The following is a 13,109-nucleotide window of genomic DNA, read 5'->3' as shown; positions in this document are numbered from 1 at the left end:
AGCCCATTGGCACTGCATGACTGGGGACCACAGTAACAGAGCTGTGCACAAGGCTGAGAACTGATCAGAAGGGGTGCTGCTGTTTCCCCCCAGGCACCCCAAACAATTCCCCCACTCCCTAAGTTAGCTCTCTGACCTGGGGCAGAAGGCTCCTCTCCAGCCAAACAGTGTAATCATGCTGGCAACCATTGCCAAGGCTAAAATGCCACCACCAAGTGCATACCTCCTTCGGTGCCCTTGCCTCTTGAAAGAATGTTCTTTGACCCATCTGTGAAGGGCTGGACATTTGCAGGGCCCTGGAGAACAAAAACCCTGCTGGCCTCTGGTGTCCACTGAAAGTTTTATTTTTCTAGGGATTTATCCCAACGAGTCGTTTAAAAACCAAGTAACACAGACCAGGGAGTACGGACTGGGGACTGCACCTGCCTCCTACTCACCCTGGACAGCAGTGGGGAAGAGGTAGGAGATGGGAGAGGTGGCAAAAGCGAGACAGCAGCAGCAGTAACGGGGGAAACGGCCGTAACAGAGCCATCCCCCTCCTCTCCCTGGCCCTGGCTGGAGCCCTATGGCTTGGGGTGGGCGTGGGTAGAACCCACCCCAGGCCCTGCCCCTCCTCTCCCCTCCTCAGATAGCCTCCTTGGGGGCTCAACCCATTTCTTCCGGCAGGAGACTGAGGCACACGGAGAGGAGGAAGTGGGAGCAAGTGGACGCGGGAGAGGAAGGGTGGTGTTAGGAATGAAGGCAGAGGTGAGAGGCGTGGGCGAGACTCCACCTTGGAGGCCCCAGGACACCCCAGCCCCCTGCGCACCCCGGGGAGGGGCGAGGAAGCCACACCATTACGCAGCACATGGGGAGACAAGGTGGGATTTAAGGCTGAGGGACCCCGAGGCGGGCGGGGGCGCGGGCCTCAGTCGAAGCCGTGCCAGTCGCTGTGTTCCGAGTCGTATTCCAGCTCGGCGCCCACGCACTTGACACCGTCCAGCAGCATGGGCGTGCCGTGGTGCCGGTCTACAACGGTAACGGAGTGTGTCACCGCGCCGGGCTGGGTCCCTGACCCACCCACCAAGGAGGGGCAAAGATCCCTTTTAAGGGCCAGGCTCCCCGGCAAAAAGGCAGAAACCCCTTACCCCACCTTGCGCCTCCCTTCTCCAGCCAGACCCGAGTCCCCCACGTCCGACTGGCGCCCAGTCTCACCCATGACGCGCGCCTGCACAGTCACGCGCACGCAGGCGCCAGCGCCGCCTTCGCAGGCTAACAGCATCTCCTCTTTGAGGACGCCCTCCTTGTGCGCCGAGTATTCGCACTTGACGCTATAACCTACCGGGGGCGGAGTGGGCTATCAGTAAACTCCAGGCTCCGCCCAAGCATTCACTGGGCCCCCACCCACCAGGACCGACCTCTAAAGGGCTAAGGATGGTTCCTGGGGAGCCTAGAGACACTCCCCCACTCACCCGGGGCGGAGTGCACGGGCCTCAGAAACTTCCCATTCTTCAATAGGGGTCGAGCTGCCTCCAGCCTAAGGGACACCCTGTGTGGCTCCAAAGGTGAAGCAGGGCCAAACTTTGGTTTCTAGAGGACCCACTGCTTCCCCCAAAAGGAAGACAATGAGAGGAGGATAGGAAGAACGGGGCCCTCGGCAGGCCTTGAGCTGACCAGGGGGCAAGAAGCAAAGACCTGTGGAGTCTTGCTCAGTCCACCAGAGGATAAAGGCAAGGTCACGAGTGGGTGAGAGGATGTGGGCCCCATGCTGCCAAACCGACACCCTAGCCCATGCCAGGCTGCAGGGGAGGAGAGAGGGAAGTAGAGCCCTAGGCCTTGGGGAAGAAGTCCAAGGCTGGCTGGTGCTAGGAGTTAGCTGCCCCAGGTTCCCGAGGCTCCACAGATTTTTCTGCAGGGGCAGGTGGCCGGATGCCAGTTTCAAGTGGCTCTCAATGTCCCACTGAGGTAAATATCACCATGAAGGACAGATGCAGGCTTTCAGGTGAGCCCATGGACTTCTGTCAAAGGAGTGAGGCCTGGGACAGGGAACCTGCCAAGTTGCCACACTGTAAGCCCACAAAGAGGCCCTGCGTCCACCGACTTGCTGAGTTGCCCGTCCACACTAGGGTGAATGGGTAGAGTGCCCCACATTCTCACTCCCACTCCCACCCAGACCCTGCTGGAGAAGGGCAGTCCCCTAGCACCCCAGGTAGGGGACGCACCTTCCGGGATGGGCATGACGCTGAGGAGCTTGAGGTGCAGGCTGGGAACAGGTGCCTCCCGGACGTCCTTGCTCAGCCTGCGCACGGGGGGCAGGGTGAAGGTAATCTCATACCTGTGCAGGATCTTCAGGAAGCCAACCTGCAGCAGGAAGGGGGAGGGGGAGGCACCTTCACTCGCTGCCTCCCCAGGGCCCGCCCAGGTGGTGCCACCTCTCATCCTTGTGGGCCCCAGCACCTGCTTCCTGGAGAGCCCATGGGAGCCCCCTCCCTCCATCACTCCAGCTGGTCCCCCCAGCCAGCCTGATGGCTTCGGGCTCTTTGACAGAACCCCTTCCCCTGGGGACCTCATCCCCACGACTTGGGCAGCACTTCTCTGTGGCACAGCAAATCAGTGGCTCATTTTATAGACCAGAAAATGGACTCCTGGAAACGACTGACTGGAGGCCACAGTGTGGCCAGGGTAGAATCCTCCCTGGACCTCTTGGCATAGCTGCCATGCACGGCACACAGCAAGGCACAGGCCACTGCCCAGGTGGGGAGACCCAAAGTCCCATGACACAGGCCATCCACCTGGCCCACCACCACCACCAATCCTACAGTCATTCACGTGGAAACAAAGGGCAACGGAGACGGCCTGGGGTGAGGGACAGGATGGAATAAGAAATGGGACACTTGACCAGCTGTATTTGTCCGGAGTGCCAGTCATCGAACCCAGGCTCCTACCTGCCCTGCTGGCACCTGGACATGGAGGCCTGCCCACCCACTCAAAGGCATAATGCGTCCAACAGCCCCTACTCACAGCCCAAACAATTTCTGTTGTTTATACACAGTGCTTGGCAACCTCTGGGACAGATGGCATCCTTGGAACTCCCAGTTGTGTGAAGGGTCACAAGGCAGGGGGTGGAGAGCTGCTGAGTGGGGAGGCTGACCCGAGGGCCAGTCCATGAGGCAAAGGGTCACCCTCACTCCTGCTCACAGGGCTGGATGGCCCTGACCCAGGAAGCCAGGTGGAGCTGGCTGCGTGGAGCACTTAGCCTTCCAAGGGACCAGGCTGACATCACTGCGTGGTAAATCTCAGTTCACGTGGCCCCCCTCACACTCTGCCGGGGGAGGACACACCTCTCTAGAGGGCTTCTTGGCTGCACCTGCCAACTGTGTCTACCCTGTGAGCCAGCTACCCCACTTGCAGAATTTTCCCGGGGGAGACACTCTAGAGATGTGCAAAAACTATTCATCACTGCTTACTTATAATGGTGAGAAACAGAAACAATCATTAACACCCAGGAATAGGGCTAAATCAATGACACACATAATGGACTACCAGGCAGTTGTAAAGTGTCGTGAAAAAGTATTTACTGACACAGACAGGAGATGGTTCACAACAGAAGCAAGCCAAAAACCAGCATGTACACTGTGATACAAGTTTGTTTTTTCTGAGCACATACAATGTTGTATATGCATTTTTAAAAACTGGAATGACACACATCAAAATATTAACCATGGTTATTTATGGATAGTGTGATTATGGGTACTTTCAAATTTCTTTATATTTTCTCTATCTTCCAAATATTCTCTAATACACAGGAACAGATTTTGCAATCAGTGGGGAAAAAGCTATTTTTAAAAGTTTTGGTTCATTCCGTTTTTTCCCTTAGGGGAGTTGTCAGCTGTAGGAGAAAAAGTAAGGATTTGCATTGGACACAAATGAGTACAGACCCGGGCTCCTTTCCAAGCAGGCAGCAAACCCCTCCACAGGGTGGCCTCGATAGGCCAGATCCACCCTCCACCTCCACGGGGGCACTCCCTGCTCAACTCTGGGCCTGGGGTTTACTGACCAACCTGAGGGCCTCACCTTCCTTTTCTCCTCAATTCATCTGCTCCAAAGACACCCTCCTGCCCCCTCCAGGACCCCCTGTAGGGTCCACAGCATCCCAGCAGTCAGAGGGGCCATAGTGAAGGGTGTGTGAGATGTGGCCCCTAGGAGAGGCGGGTGCTCCACCAAGCAGAAGACTAGGGAGTGAAAAACTGCTACCAACAGCCCAAACCAGCCAGAGGTCCGGGCCTGCAGCCCCACAGCCAGACACCCACCCTCCACTGCTGTTGTCTGGATGATGCTGACAAAAACAATAATTCTGCTCACCTTGATTAGGTTGTCATCTCCCTAAAACCTCACAATCATCCATTTTACACATGGGGAAACTAAGGCACAGGGTGAGACAAACATGTGCCTGTGAATCCAACTTAGGGGAGAGACAGGCCCAGGGAAGCCCAGCAGGACCAGGGAGGGAGCAAGGCTTAGGAAGGGGAGGTGAGCACATACCTTGACAAGAAAGCTGCTGTCACTCTCCTGGGTGACCATGACCACTGAGTCGTGCAGCTTCTCGTCAAAGTGGACGTGGCTCTGGGAGCCTTCTGCATCATGGCCTGCCGCAAAGCGGATACTCCGGACTCTGGGCTTGTTGCCTAGGAAGAGAGTGGGCGAGGGCTCCAGGCTACTGCTCCCACCTACCACCAGGAAACTACTTCACTTTGTGCCCCCCACCCCTAGACTGCCCTTGACAGCACCCAGCACCCACTGGCTGTGCTCCTCCTGGGGCTAGGCCACGTCCCTCTTGGACCTACATCCCCACCTGCCTTGGGCCCCCATAAAAAAAGTCCCACGCTGAGAGTGGGCATGAGGCAGGGCTCCAGGGATTGGCCAACGTGACCCCTCACTCAGAGGTGATAAAGCCGAAGCCGGAGACAGGGAGGGACAGACCTCAAGACCTACTGAGCATCAGGCAGAATGGGGACCCAGCCCAGAGCTCTCTGCCATGGTGCCCAGCTCCCCAACTCTGGGACCAGCTCTCCCAGGTCTCAGTGCATGGGGTGCCTGCCTGTCTCAACCTCAGGAGGCAGGGGCAGGAGTGGGATCTATGGGATCTGCATGCACAGGGGAGAAATAAAGTTGGGGGCGGGGGACAAAGAACACACTCATCCCACCTGGAAGAGGCTGCAGGAGCCTCTAAACGTCATTGCTGAGAGTAGCAGGTAAGAAAGGAGAAGCTAGAGAAGCCCCAGACTCCTCTCCCAGGGAAGACCCCTCCTTGACACACCCTTTTTTCTCTGCCTAATCCTCAACAAGCCCCCAGCTGTCCCTGAGCTGAGACGGGATTCTCCAAGGCCAAGAATGGGGGGGGAGGGGGCAGGCAGAATGGTGGGGAGCCAGGTTGAGGGCCTGGGCCAGATGGAGGCTTGAGCTGGGGAAGGCCCATCTTGCCAAGAACACGAACCCCAGTTCTCTCTGAGCCCCTCAGCACCTAAGCTTCCCAAAAGTCCAACCCAGAATTTGTTTGGTAGGAGGGCTTGGGTCAGCTTTGGTCTGGATTCTTGGACACCCAGTGAGGCCCAGGGGGCCAGCCTGGCACTTCCCCAATCTCTGCTGGGCCCCACAGACCTGACCCTCAAATCTTACCAGGTCTCCTTTGCCTAAAGCTCTCCATTAGCCCTTCCGGACTCAGAATGAAATCCAAACTCCTTTCCCCAGCCTGCTGTGCCCTGCCCACCTCACCTGCTCAGTGCACACACAGGCCCCTCATGACGCCCTCCCACAGTGGAATAGGGAGGCTGGAACCCAGGCTCTCAAGGCACACCCCTCCATAGACAGAAACAAAAAGGAGCCAACTGGGGTCCCCAGGGTTTCCTGCTAGGGCTGGGGTCAGCCCTGGGACGTGGCACAAACACTGGAACATGCACACTCCCAATGACACACACACTCACACACACACACACACACACACACACACAGCCGATGCAGGACCCACATGCAGCAATGCCCCCTCCCATGAGGGCCCACTGGAAGACCTCGTGCAAGCCCCCAAAGCCAGGAAGACACTCACCCTTGTTGGCTGCAGCCATGGACACCCACCCTGCCACCAGGCGAGAGAAGCAGCTCCTGCTGGGCACCGCCGGTCAAGCTCAGCAGCCTCCCATGCTCCAGGGACACCAGCAGGAGCCTGAGGGATTGAGGGATGGGGGTGGGGAGGGGTCAGAGCCACCCATGGGTCCATGATGGGGGGAGAGTAGAGGATCTCCTTTAGGAAGGACCCAAGCCCTTGCTGCTCTCAGCAGCCCAAATGGTACTGTACCCTGCATTCCAGGGACCTTCTGCCCCCCCACTCGTCTACCCATTCCAAGAGCCCTATCCCTGCCTGACACCTACTTGACCCAGGGCCATGCTAACATGTGCTGCTGCAGTCTCTAGGTGCCAAAGTGACAGCACACGACCCTTTCCACCAGCCTGGAAAGCAGCGGGGCCTTACTGGCACCTTCCAGGGGCCAGTTCTGGTACTGGGAACTTGAAGGCTGGCCCAGCCCAGACCCAGACTGTACCTCCTGCAGCCAGGCTGTGTTGGTCAGGTGACATACCCAGTACAGCTGGGTTCAGGTCAAAGTCAACAATATGCTTGGTGGAAGAGGTGAGACTGGGGGAACATGTGAGAGGAGCCTTGTTCTTGGAGTGTTCCCTCCTGGCACGTAGTCGGCGACACAGAGCAGACGCCCTCCGAGAGGGTGGTGCACAGCCACCCGGTGGGGCCAGCCTCAGGGTAGGGACAGTGAGACATGCCACCAGGAGGCCTGGGTAAGCAGCCTGGGCTCTGACAGGCTGAGCTGGGACCATCTGAGCATCAAAAAGAGTAATGAGATGGACCACATAACATCAGAGCATTCACAGTGATTATTGAAAAAAAGAAGAGAAAAAGCAAAACAAACAAGCAAGCCCAAACCCTCATTTGCCACCATGTATAGTAACTATGCCCCAACTATTTACTGTGAAAATGGGCAATTAAAGAGAAGTCATTTGGCCTGTCTTGGCCTTTCCTGTAACCAAATTGCCCTGGTGGTTGAGGGAAAGCTCTTCTTTACAGAATTCTCACTAATAAATAACAAAGGGATACCAAATGCAAAGTCATTCTGTAACCCCCAAAGAAACAAATGCTGGAGGCAGCAAGAATCAGTGGCTACTAAACCAGGAGGTGAAAGACTGATGGGTAAGTGGCTCTCACCGTTGCCCAGTGCCCCCCGCAGATGACCTGGTGTTCTTCAGGGAAATAACACCAGTTGACAGAGAGGGACGTGACGTCACCCAGTAACGCACTGATCAATCTGAGCCTCATTCCCAGCGGGACAGCCTAACAGACTGATGCCTGCTGATATGATGCAGCAGAGTCACAGCCTCACTGACAAAGGATCTGTGCCAAAAATGTTCACCCTGAATCTAATCAAGCCTCTTGCTCCAACTTCCTGTTTGCTGGGAATACAGAGGATAGTGGAACAAATTAAATGACTCCATGAGAAAGGAACAAGACAAACCAAGAAGGCAGGATATTCTACAGATAACGGATCTGTTTTTTGTTTTTGTTTTCACATTGCAAGAAGAATAAAAGGGAAGTGGGGAGTTGTCCTAGATAGGAGATCGGCAAACCACAACCTGCGGTCCTGATGTCTGTTTTTTGTACATAAAGTTTTACTGGAACACAGCTACACTTCTTTTTTTACATATTGTCTATGGCTGCTTTTGTGCTAAAGCTAAACTACCATGAATAGCTGTGACAGAGACCAGATGGCCGCAGAGCCCCAAATATTTACTATTTGGCCCTTTACAGAAAAAGTTTGCCAATCCCTGTTCTAGATTAGCACACACTTAAGAGACCAAAAAGGCAGGATATTCTACAGGACAACTAAGCTGTGGTTTCACCACCTCAACTGCAAAAAGAAAAATAAATGGGGGAGAGGGGTTCTGAACAAACTACCTATAAAAAAAGACACTTGGGAGATAATTGGGAAATGTGAATGGGGCTGGATATTAGATGATATTAATATTAAGAAACAAGAATGGATTTTGTTAGGTGAAATAGCAGAACTGTACTACATAGAGATGTCCTTATTTTTCAGAAACACGTACTGAAGTATTTAGAGATGAGTGACCCACAGGTGACCTCAGCCGGTCGAGAGAATGGAGAGCACCCCCAGCTGACCTCATGGTCTGGGGGTCAGGCCACATAACCTCGAGGTCCCTTGGGTGCCAAGCCGCCCAAGAAGCAGGCACGGCCTAACCTCTCTTCCCACTCCCCAGTGCCAGAGAAGCCCACCCAGGTCCAAACCCTGCCTCGTGGGCGGGGCAAAGGCCTTAGGTGCCAGGAGCCCCCTGGTAGAACGAGGCCTAGGGAGGCACAAGAACGAACGAGGCTTGGGCCCAGGAATGCACGTGCAGCCAGAGCAGGGACAGCCCCAGGCCCACGTCTTCCCCTAGGAACCCGGGGGGACAGGCTCTGGACAGTGCTGCTCTGGGGTCTGTCACAGAGGGCAGCCCCTCAGCACTGGAATGCTCAGCTTGTCCCCAGAAGCTGGCCCTTGGAAAGCAGTCTGCCAGCCCCCCACCCCACCTTCTCCATCCACCCCCTGAAGCTGTGGACCTAGAGCCACGTGGCCAGTGGCCTGGCATGGGGCTGCCAGGCCCCCTTCTACCGTGCACAAGGGCTGCTCCAGCCACATCTCATCAGCCCTGGGGGACAGCCCAATGTGTACACAGTCCCCCACTGCCCAGGACACTTCCTACAAGCCCAGGGGAAACTTAACCAGAGACTGGTGACCCAAGGGTCCTGGGGGCTCTTTTCACAAAACACTCTGACCCTGCCCATGTGCCCCTCCCAGTCTTCTTCCTCACAAGGCCACTGCTCTTAGAAAACACAATTCAAACCCTGCCTGGTCCCTGCCTGCCTCTCCCAACACGCCCCTGGCCTCCACCCACATGGTAGCCCAGGCCTCAGCCCACTGTCCCTTCAGCAGGGAAGGCCCCCATTCCAGGAAGGTCCTAAACTTCTTTAAAGGCTCCCCTTTCTCACTTCTGGGATCACTTGATAGCTGGCTTCCTCACCTTAAAAGAGCAGTGACTGTGTTTTTTGCCAAACCCTGTGTCCCCAGCCAGCACCCAGCAGAGAGTCTGGCAGGGTGCAGCTGTATTCAGTAAAACGATGAAAGAATGAATGACCAAACTAAGGGGAGCCCATGTATCTGCTCAGCTGGGCCTTCCAGGCAGTTGTGACCTGGTCAAGGCCCCCACCCCACTCTCAGCCCACCCGTGCCCTGGAGGGCACTCAGAACTGCACTCCCCTGCCCCCATCTGAGAGGGGGCTTTGCAACAGTCATTGGGCTCCCCACCCTTGCCCCCCAAGACAGAAAGCCCACTGAGGGCAGGACCTGCATTGCCTGCAGAATGCCCAGGGCTCAGGACAGAGTGAGCACTTAGGAACTGCCCAAAACCTTCCAGGCAGTGAGAAGACAAAGCAGGAAGGCAACTGACTTTGGGGGCCCAAAGGAAGCTAGAAAGAGGAAACCTCCCTTCACAGTAGAGGGCTTGTTCTTCACAAGTAGATTCTTGTTCAACACAGTTCCTCATCAGAAGCAGGAAAAGCAGGCCTCTGGGCCTCCCCCTACTGCACCATGTCCACAGAGAACCACTAGGCCCCCATGCAACCCCAGGCATGGCTCTGCCTCCCGACTCCTCCTGTGCCAGACAAGTCTTCCGTTCGGCCCAAGCCACACAGCCCCCTTGCTGGCTGCATGACCTTGGGCGAGTAACTTCATTTCTCTGTGCCTCAGTTTCCTCACCTGTATCCTTCCTCACAGAGTTTCATGAATATTAACCCACAAGATGCAGCAACTGGTGCCTGAAGCTCTGTGAGCTGCCCCACCCCTAAGTTCCTCTACTCCCTGCAAAAGCAACCCCTCAAAGTCCAGTTCTGAAGCAACAGCAATTTCAGGGTAGCACAGGCAGAAAGCCACTTCAGGCCATTCCAGGAGTGGCCCGTGGGAGGACTGCAGGGACTTCAGCCTTCTCAGAAAACAGCCTGAGTATTGAGGGGGCCTCCTTCCCTCTTCTCTTCCCTCCCCCACTCCCAGGCCAACCAGAACAGACTGCTGGGAACCTTCTGTTCCCACCAACCATAGGACTTCCGGTCGTCATCTAGACAGAGGCCCCCCCAAATGGAGAATGTGCATCCTGGGAAATGCTACCAGGGAGGAAATTGGTCGTGCCCGCCCCCCCCCCCCCCAAAAACAACAACAACAAAACATGACACCCTCCCTTCAATGGGCTATTAACGGATCAAGGGTGGGACCCTGGACAGTCACAAGACAGAGAAGGCTAGAAAGCTGGAACAAGGGCCTTGGGGATTTCTTTGGCTCTCAGTTGCTCTCAGAAAAAATGGGGGAAGCTTCCCTCGAGAGAAAGAAAGCTACCAGCTTGGGTTCCTCTTGACTTTAGGAAGAACGGCTGCTTCAAGGCTATCCCACCCAGAGCAGGGCTCAACCAGACCCAGGGGAGCCTCTGGCCTAATGAGAAGGCCCAGGGGCATAGCAAGTGGGCAGACAGGAACCCAGAGTTTTCAGCACCCTAGAATCCTGCTCCACAGGGCACTAGCTGCTACTCCAGACTGTCCCACGCCAGGGTCCAAGGCTCCAGACTGGAGGGAGGGTCAAAGACAGTTTGTCCATGGCAATGCTGGGCTCCAGAACGAATCTCCCCACACCCCACCCTGCCCTGCAGCTGCGCTCCCCACAACACCTCTCAGCCCCTGAGGCAGACTCCAAACCCCAAGGCATCACAGGGCCAGCACCAGCAGTGCTCACTGCTGTGGGGCTAAGGGCACACCCCCAACCTCTCAGGGCCTCATTTCTGATTCATTCTTCAATCCCCACTCTTCTTAACCTGTTCTAAGCACGTTCTCTGAGCCAGGACTCCACACCCTTCCATTTTCTCCCTACTTTCCCCTTCTCCCCACCTTCTCCCTACCTTCTCCCTACCCCACCCTCTGTCTCAGGCTCAGTCCCTGCTCAATCACTTAGTCCAGCAGAAGCACTGTCCAACCTCCCACTAAAGTTCAAGCCTATGAAAAGGACACCCACTGAGGCCTTGAGATGGAGCCACCCTGACCCGCTGGCTCCCAGAACCTGACATAGGACTGGGCAACAGCTGACACCTGGAAAAGCAAGGCTGGAGATCTGGTGTGGCTGTGGCAGCTTCACAATAACTCAGTCTTGATGTGACTCTGTTTCCCCTTCCCACCAGTCTGGCCAAGAATGCAAGAATAGGTATGGGTACGCGCTCTCTCACAAACCATGAAGTGCAGGGATGCACTCCACCATCCCACACCCTCCTGTATCCAGTAGCACTGCCCTCCTCCACTACCATCCCTGATATCCCCAGCTAGAGGGTGCTTAGACTAGCCTGATTGTCTCCCCCACCCAGGCCCTACCTTGTGATCCAAAGACCCCAAGAAGCATAAGCCAAGCTGGGTCCAGAGGGTGACAGCTGCCCCTGACCTTCCTCAGTCCCCTGGGGCAGAGAAATGCCCTCTCCCCACCTCCCAATGTCAATCCGAGGCCTCCCTTTTCAGTCCAGCAGAGCCCCTGCCCACTAATAGGAACACTGGTCCAGAATCTAAATCAATCTCTCCTGCTGCATGACACCGGGGTGTGCCTGCCAAGCCCCCAGAAGCAACAAGGCCGCAGGCCTAGGACCTTGTATCCTCTCCTGCTGCCATCCCTGCCCCATTATCGTCTTCTCGGGGGACGCACACGGCTGGACCTCCCACCCATCAGACCCCTCCCCGCCTGAGAGGCGGCGGCTCTGTCCCTTAGAGAGAACTCGGTTGCCTCCCCACTAGCACCTCGGCTGACGCAGGTGTCTCGGGAGCCCGCACTCCCCCTCAACATCGCTCCCCTCCCCGGGGGTGCCGAGGCTCGGGAGTTTCAGAGAGGCTACTCGTCCAAGGTCACACAGCGAAGCGGTGGCCAACAACCAGGGGAAAGCGGCGGTGACCCCATTACGCCCCTGTCCTCATTGTTTTTACACGTGCTTCCCGACAGCGCCCCTAGAAGAACAACCCTGCCCCACCAGCTAACGGTCACCCACGTCCCCGGGACTCGGGTGCCGGGGAGCTCTCTCGGGCCCGGCCCCGCCAGCGGAGCCTCCCGGTCCCAGCCCTCCAGCCACGGCCGGTGGAGTCCCAGGACTGACTGCCTAGGACCGGGACCGGACCAAAAGAAGTCTCAGCAAGCGAAGCGGAACCGGGAAGCGGCGAGAGGAGAAGGCTCACCGTACGGCGTGCGCCCCGGAACCGGGCTGGGCAGGGACAACAGCGGCAGCAGCGGCGGCGGTGGCAGGCACTCAACGCCGAGCACGAGGAGGTAGCCCCGCGCCGCGGCCACCGATCTCACGGGCACGCCCCCGCCTCCGCCCATTGGCCGGCCGAAGGGGTGGGGCGAGGGCTGCTTCCGACCAATGAATGGGCGCTAGAGAACCGCCAACCGGCGTTGCGACACCTGGGTCACGTGTAGGGGGCGCCGCAGCTGCGCTATGCGAGTCCGCGCCCACCCTGGGCTTGGAGAGTTCTCGCGATGAAGGAACCAAGCTGTCCGGTTAGAGGCCGGCTTGGGGCAGAGGGGAGAGAGGGAAGGAGGAGCGCCTCGGGTAGGCCCCGCCCCTGCCCCACCTACCGCTGGGGTGCGCGCCTCGCTCCTTGGCCCCTGTGTGGAAGGGGTCCCCCCTGGGGCCAGAGTCCTCCCGAGCAACTGTGAGGCGGAGCTCAGGGATATGGGGGGCACCTGAAGGTCTTCTCTCTCACTAGGTCCCCACGCCCCTATCGCTCTCGATACGGGCATTACTAGATCCTGTCTAGGCGCTGAGGAGCCCTCTATCTCTCTGCCTCGAAGGCAGACATGAGACGCTTCCTTGGATCCCGGCCTGGCCCCCAAGATGCCTCAGAACAAAGAAGGCACTCGGTGTGGGGTTGGAAGAGCCTGTGCGGGCGCCCCCGGGGACCTCAGCCTCTGCTCCCTGTCTCCATGGAGGCGGTCGCCATGGCA

At 57.1% G+C, this 13,109-nt stretch overlaps 1 protein-coding gene across 1 annotated transcript; it reads right to left on the bottom strand.

The window, feature by feature from the left end:
- Positions 1 to 323: 323 nt before the first annotated feature.
- C19H20orf27 (chromosome 19 C20orf27 homolog) lies at positions 324 to 12,495 on the bottom strand. The gene is made up of 6 exons (XM_037811379.1): positions 12,341 to 12,495; positions 6,080 to 6,196; positions 4,522 to 4,664; positions 2,202 to 2,340; positions 1,195 to 1,317; positions 324 to 1,008 (listed from the first exon to the last, which is right to left on the bottom strand). The coding sequence occupies exons 2-6, from the start codon at positions 6,096 to 6,098 to the stop codon at positions 908 to 910; spliced, it is 525 nt and encodes a 174-aa protein (XP_037667307.1). The 5' UTR covers positions 6,099 to 6,196; positions 12,341 to 12,495; the 3' UTR covers positions 324 to 907.
- Between the last annotated feature and the right edge of the window lie 614 nt (positions 12,496 to 13,109).

This window comes from Choloepus didactylus, chromosome 19 (genome assembly GCF_015220235.1).
Source record: "Choloepus didactylus isolate mChoDid1 chromosome 19, mChoDid1.pri, whole genome shotgun sequence".
Lineage (NCBI taxonomy): Eukaryota > Metazoa > Chordata > Mammalia > Pilosa > Megalonychidae > Choloepus > Choloepus didactylus.
Note: the sequence above shows the minus strand (reverse complement) of the source record. Positions and strands in the feature narration are given on the sequence as shown.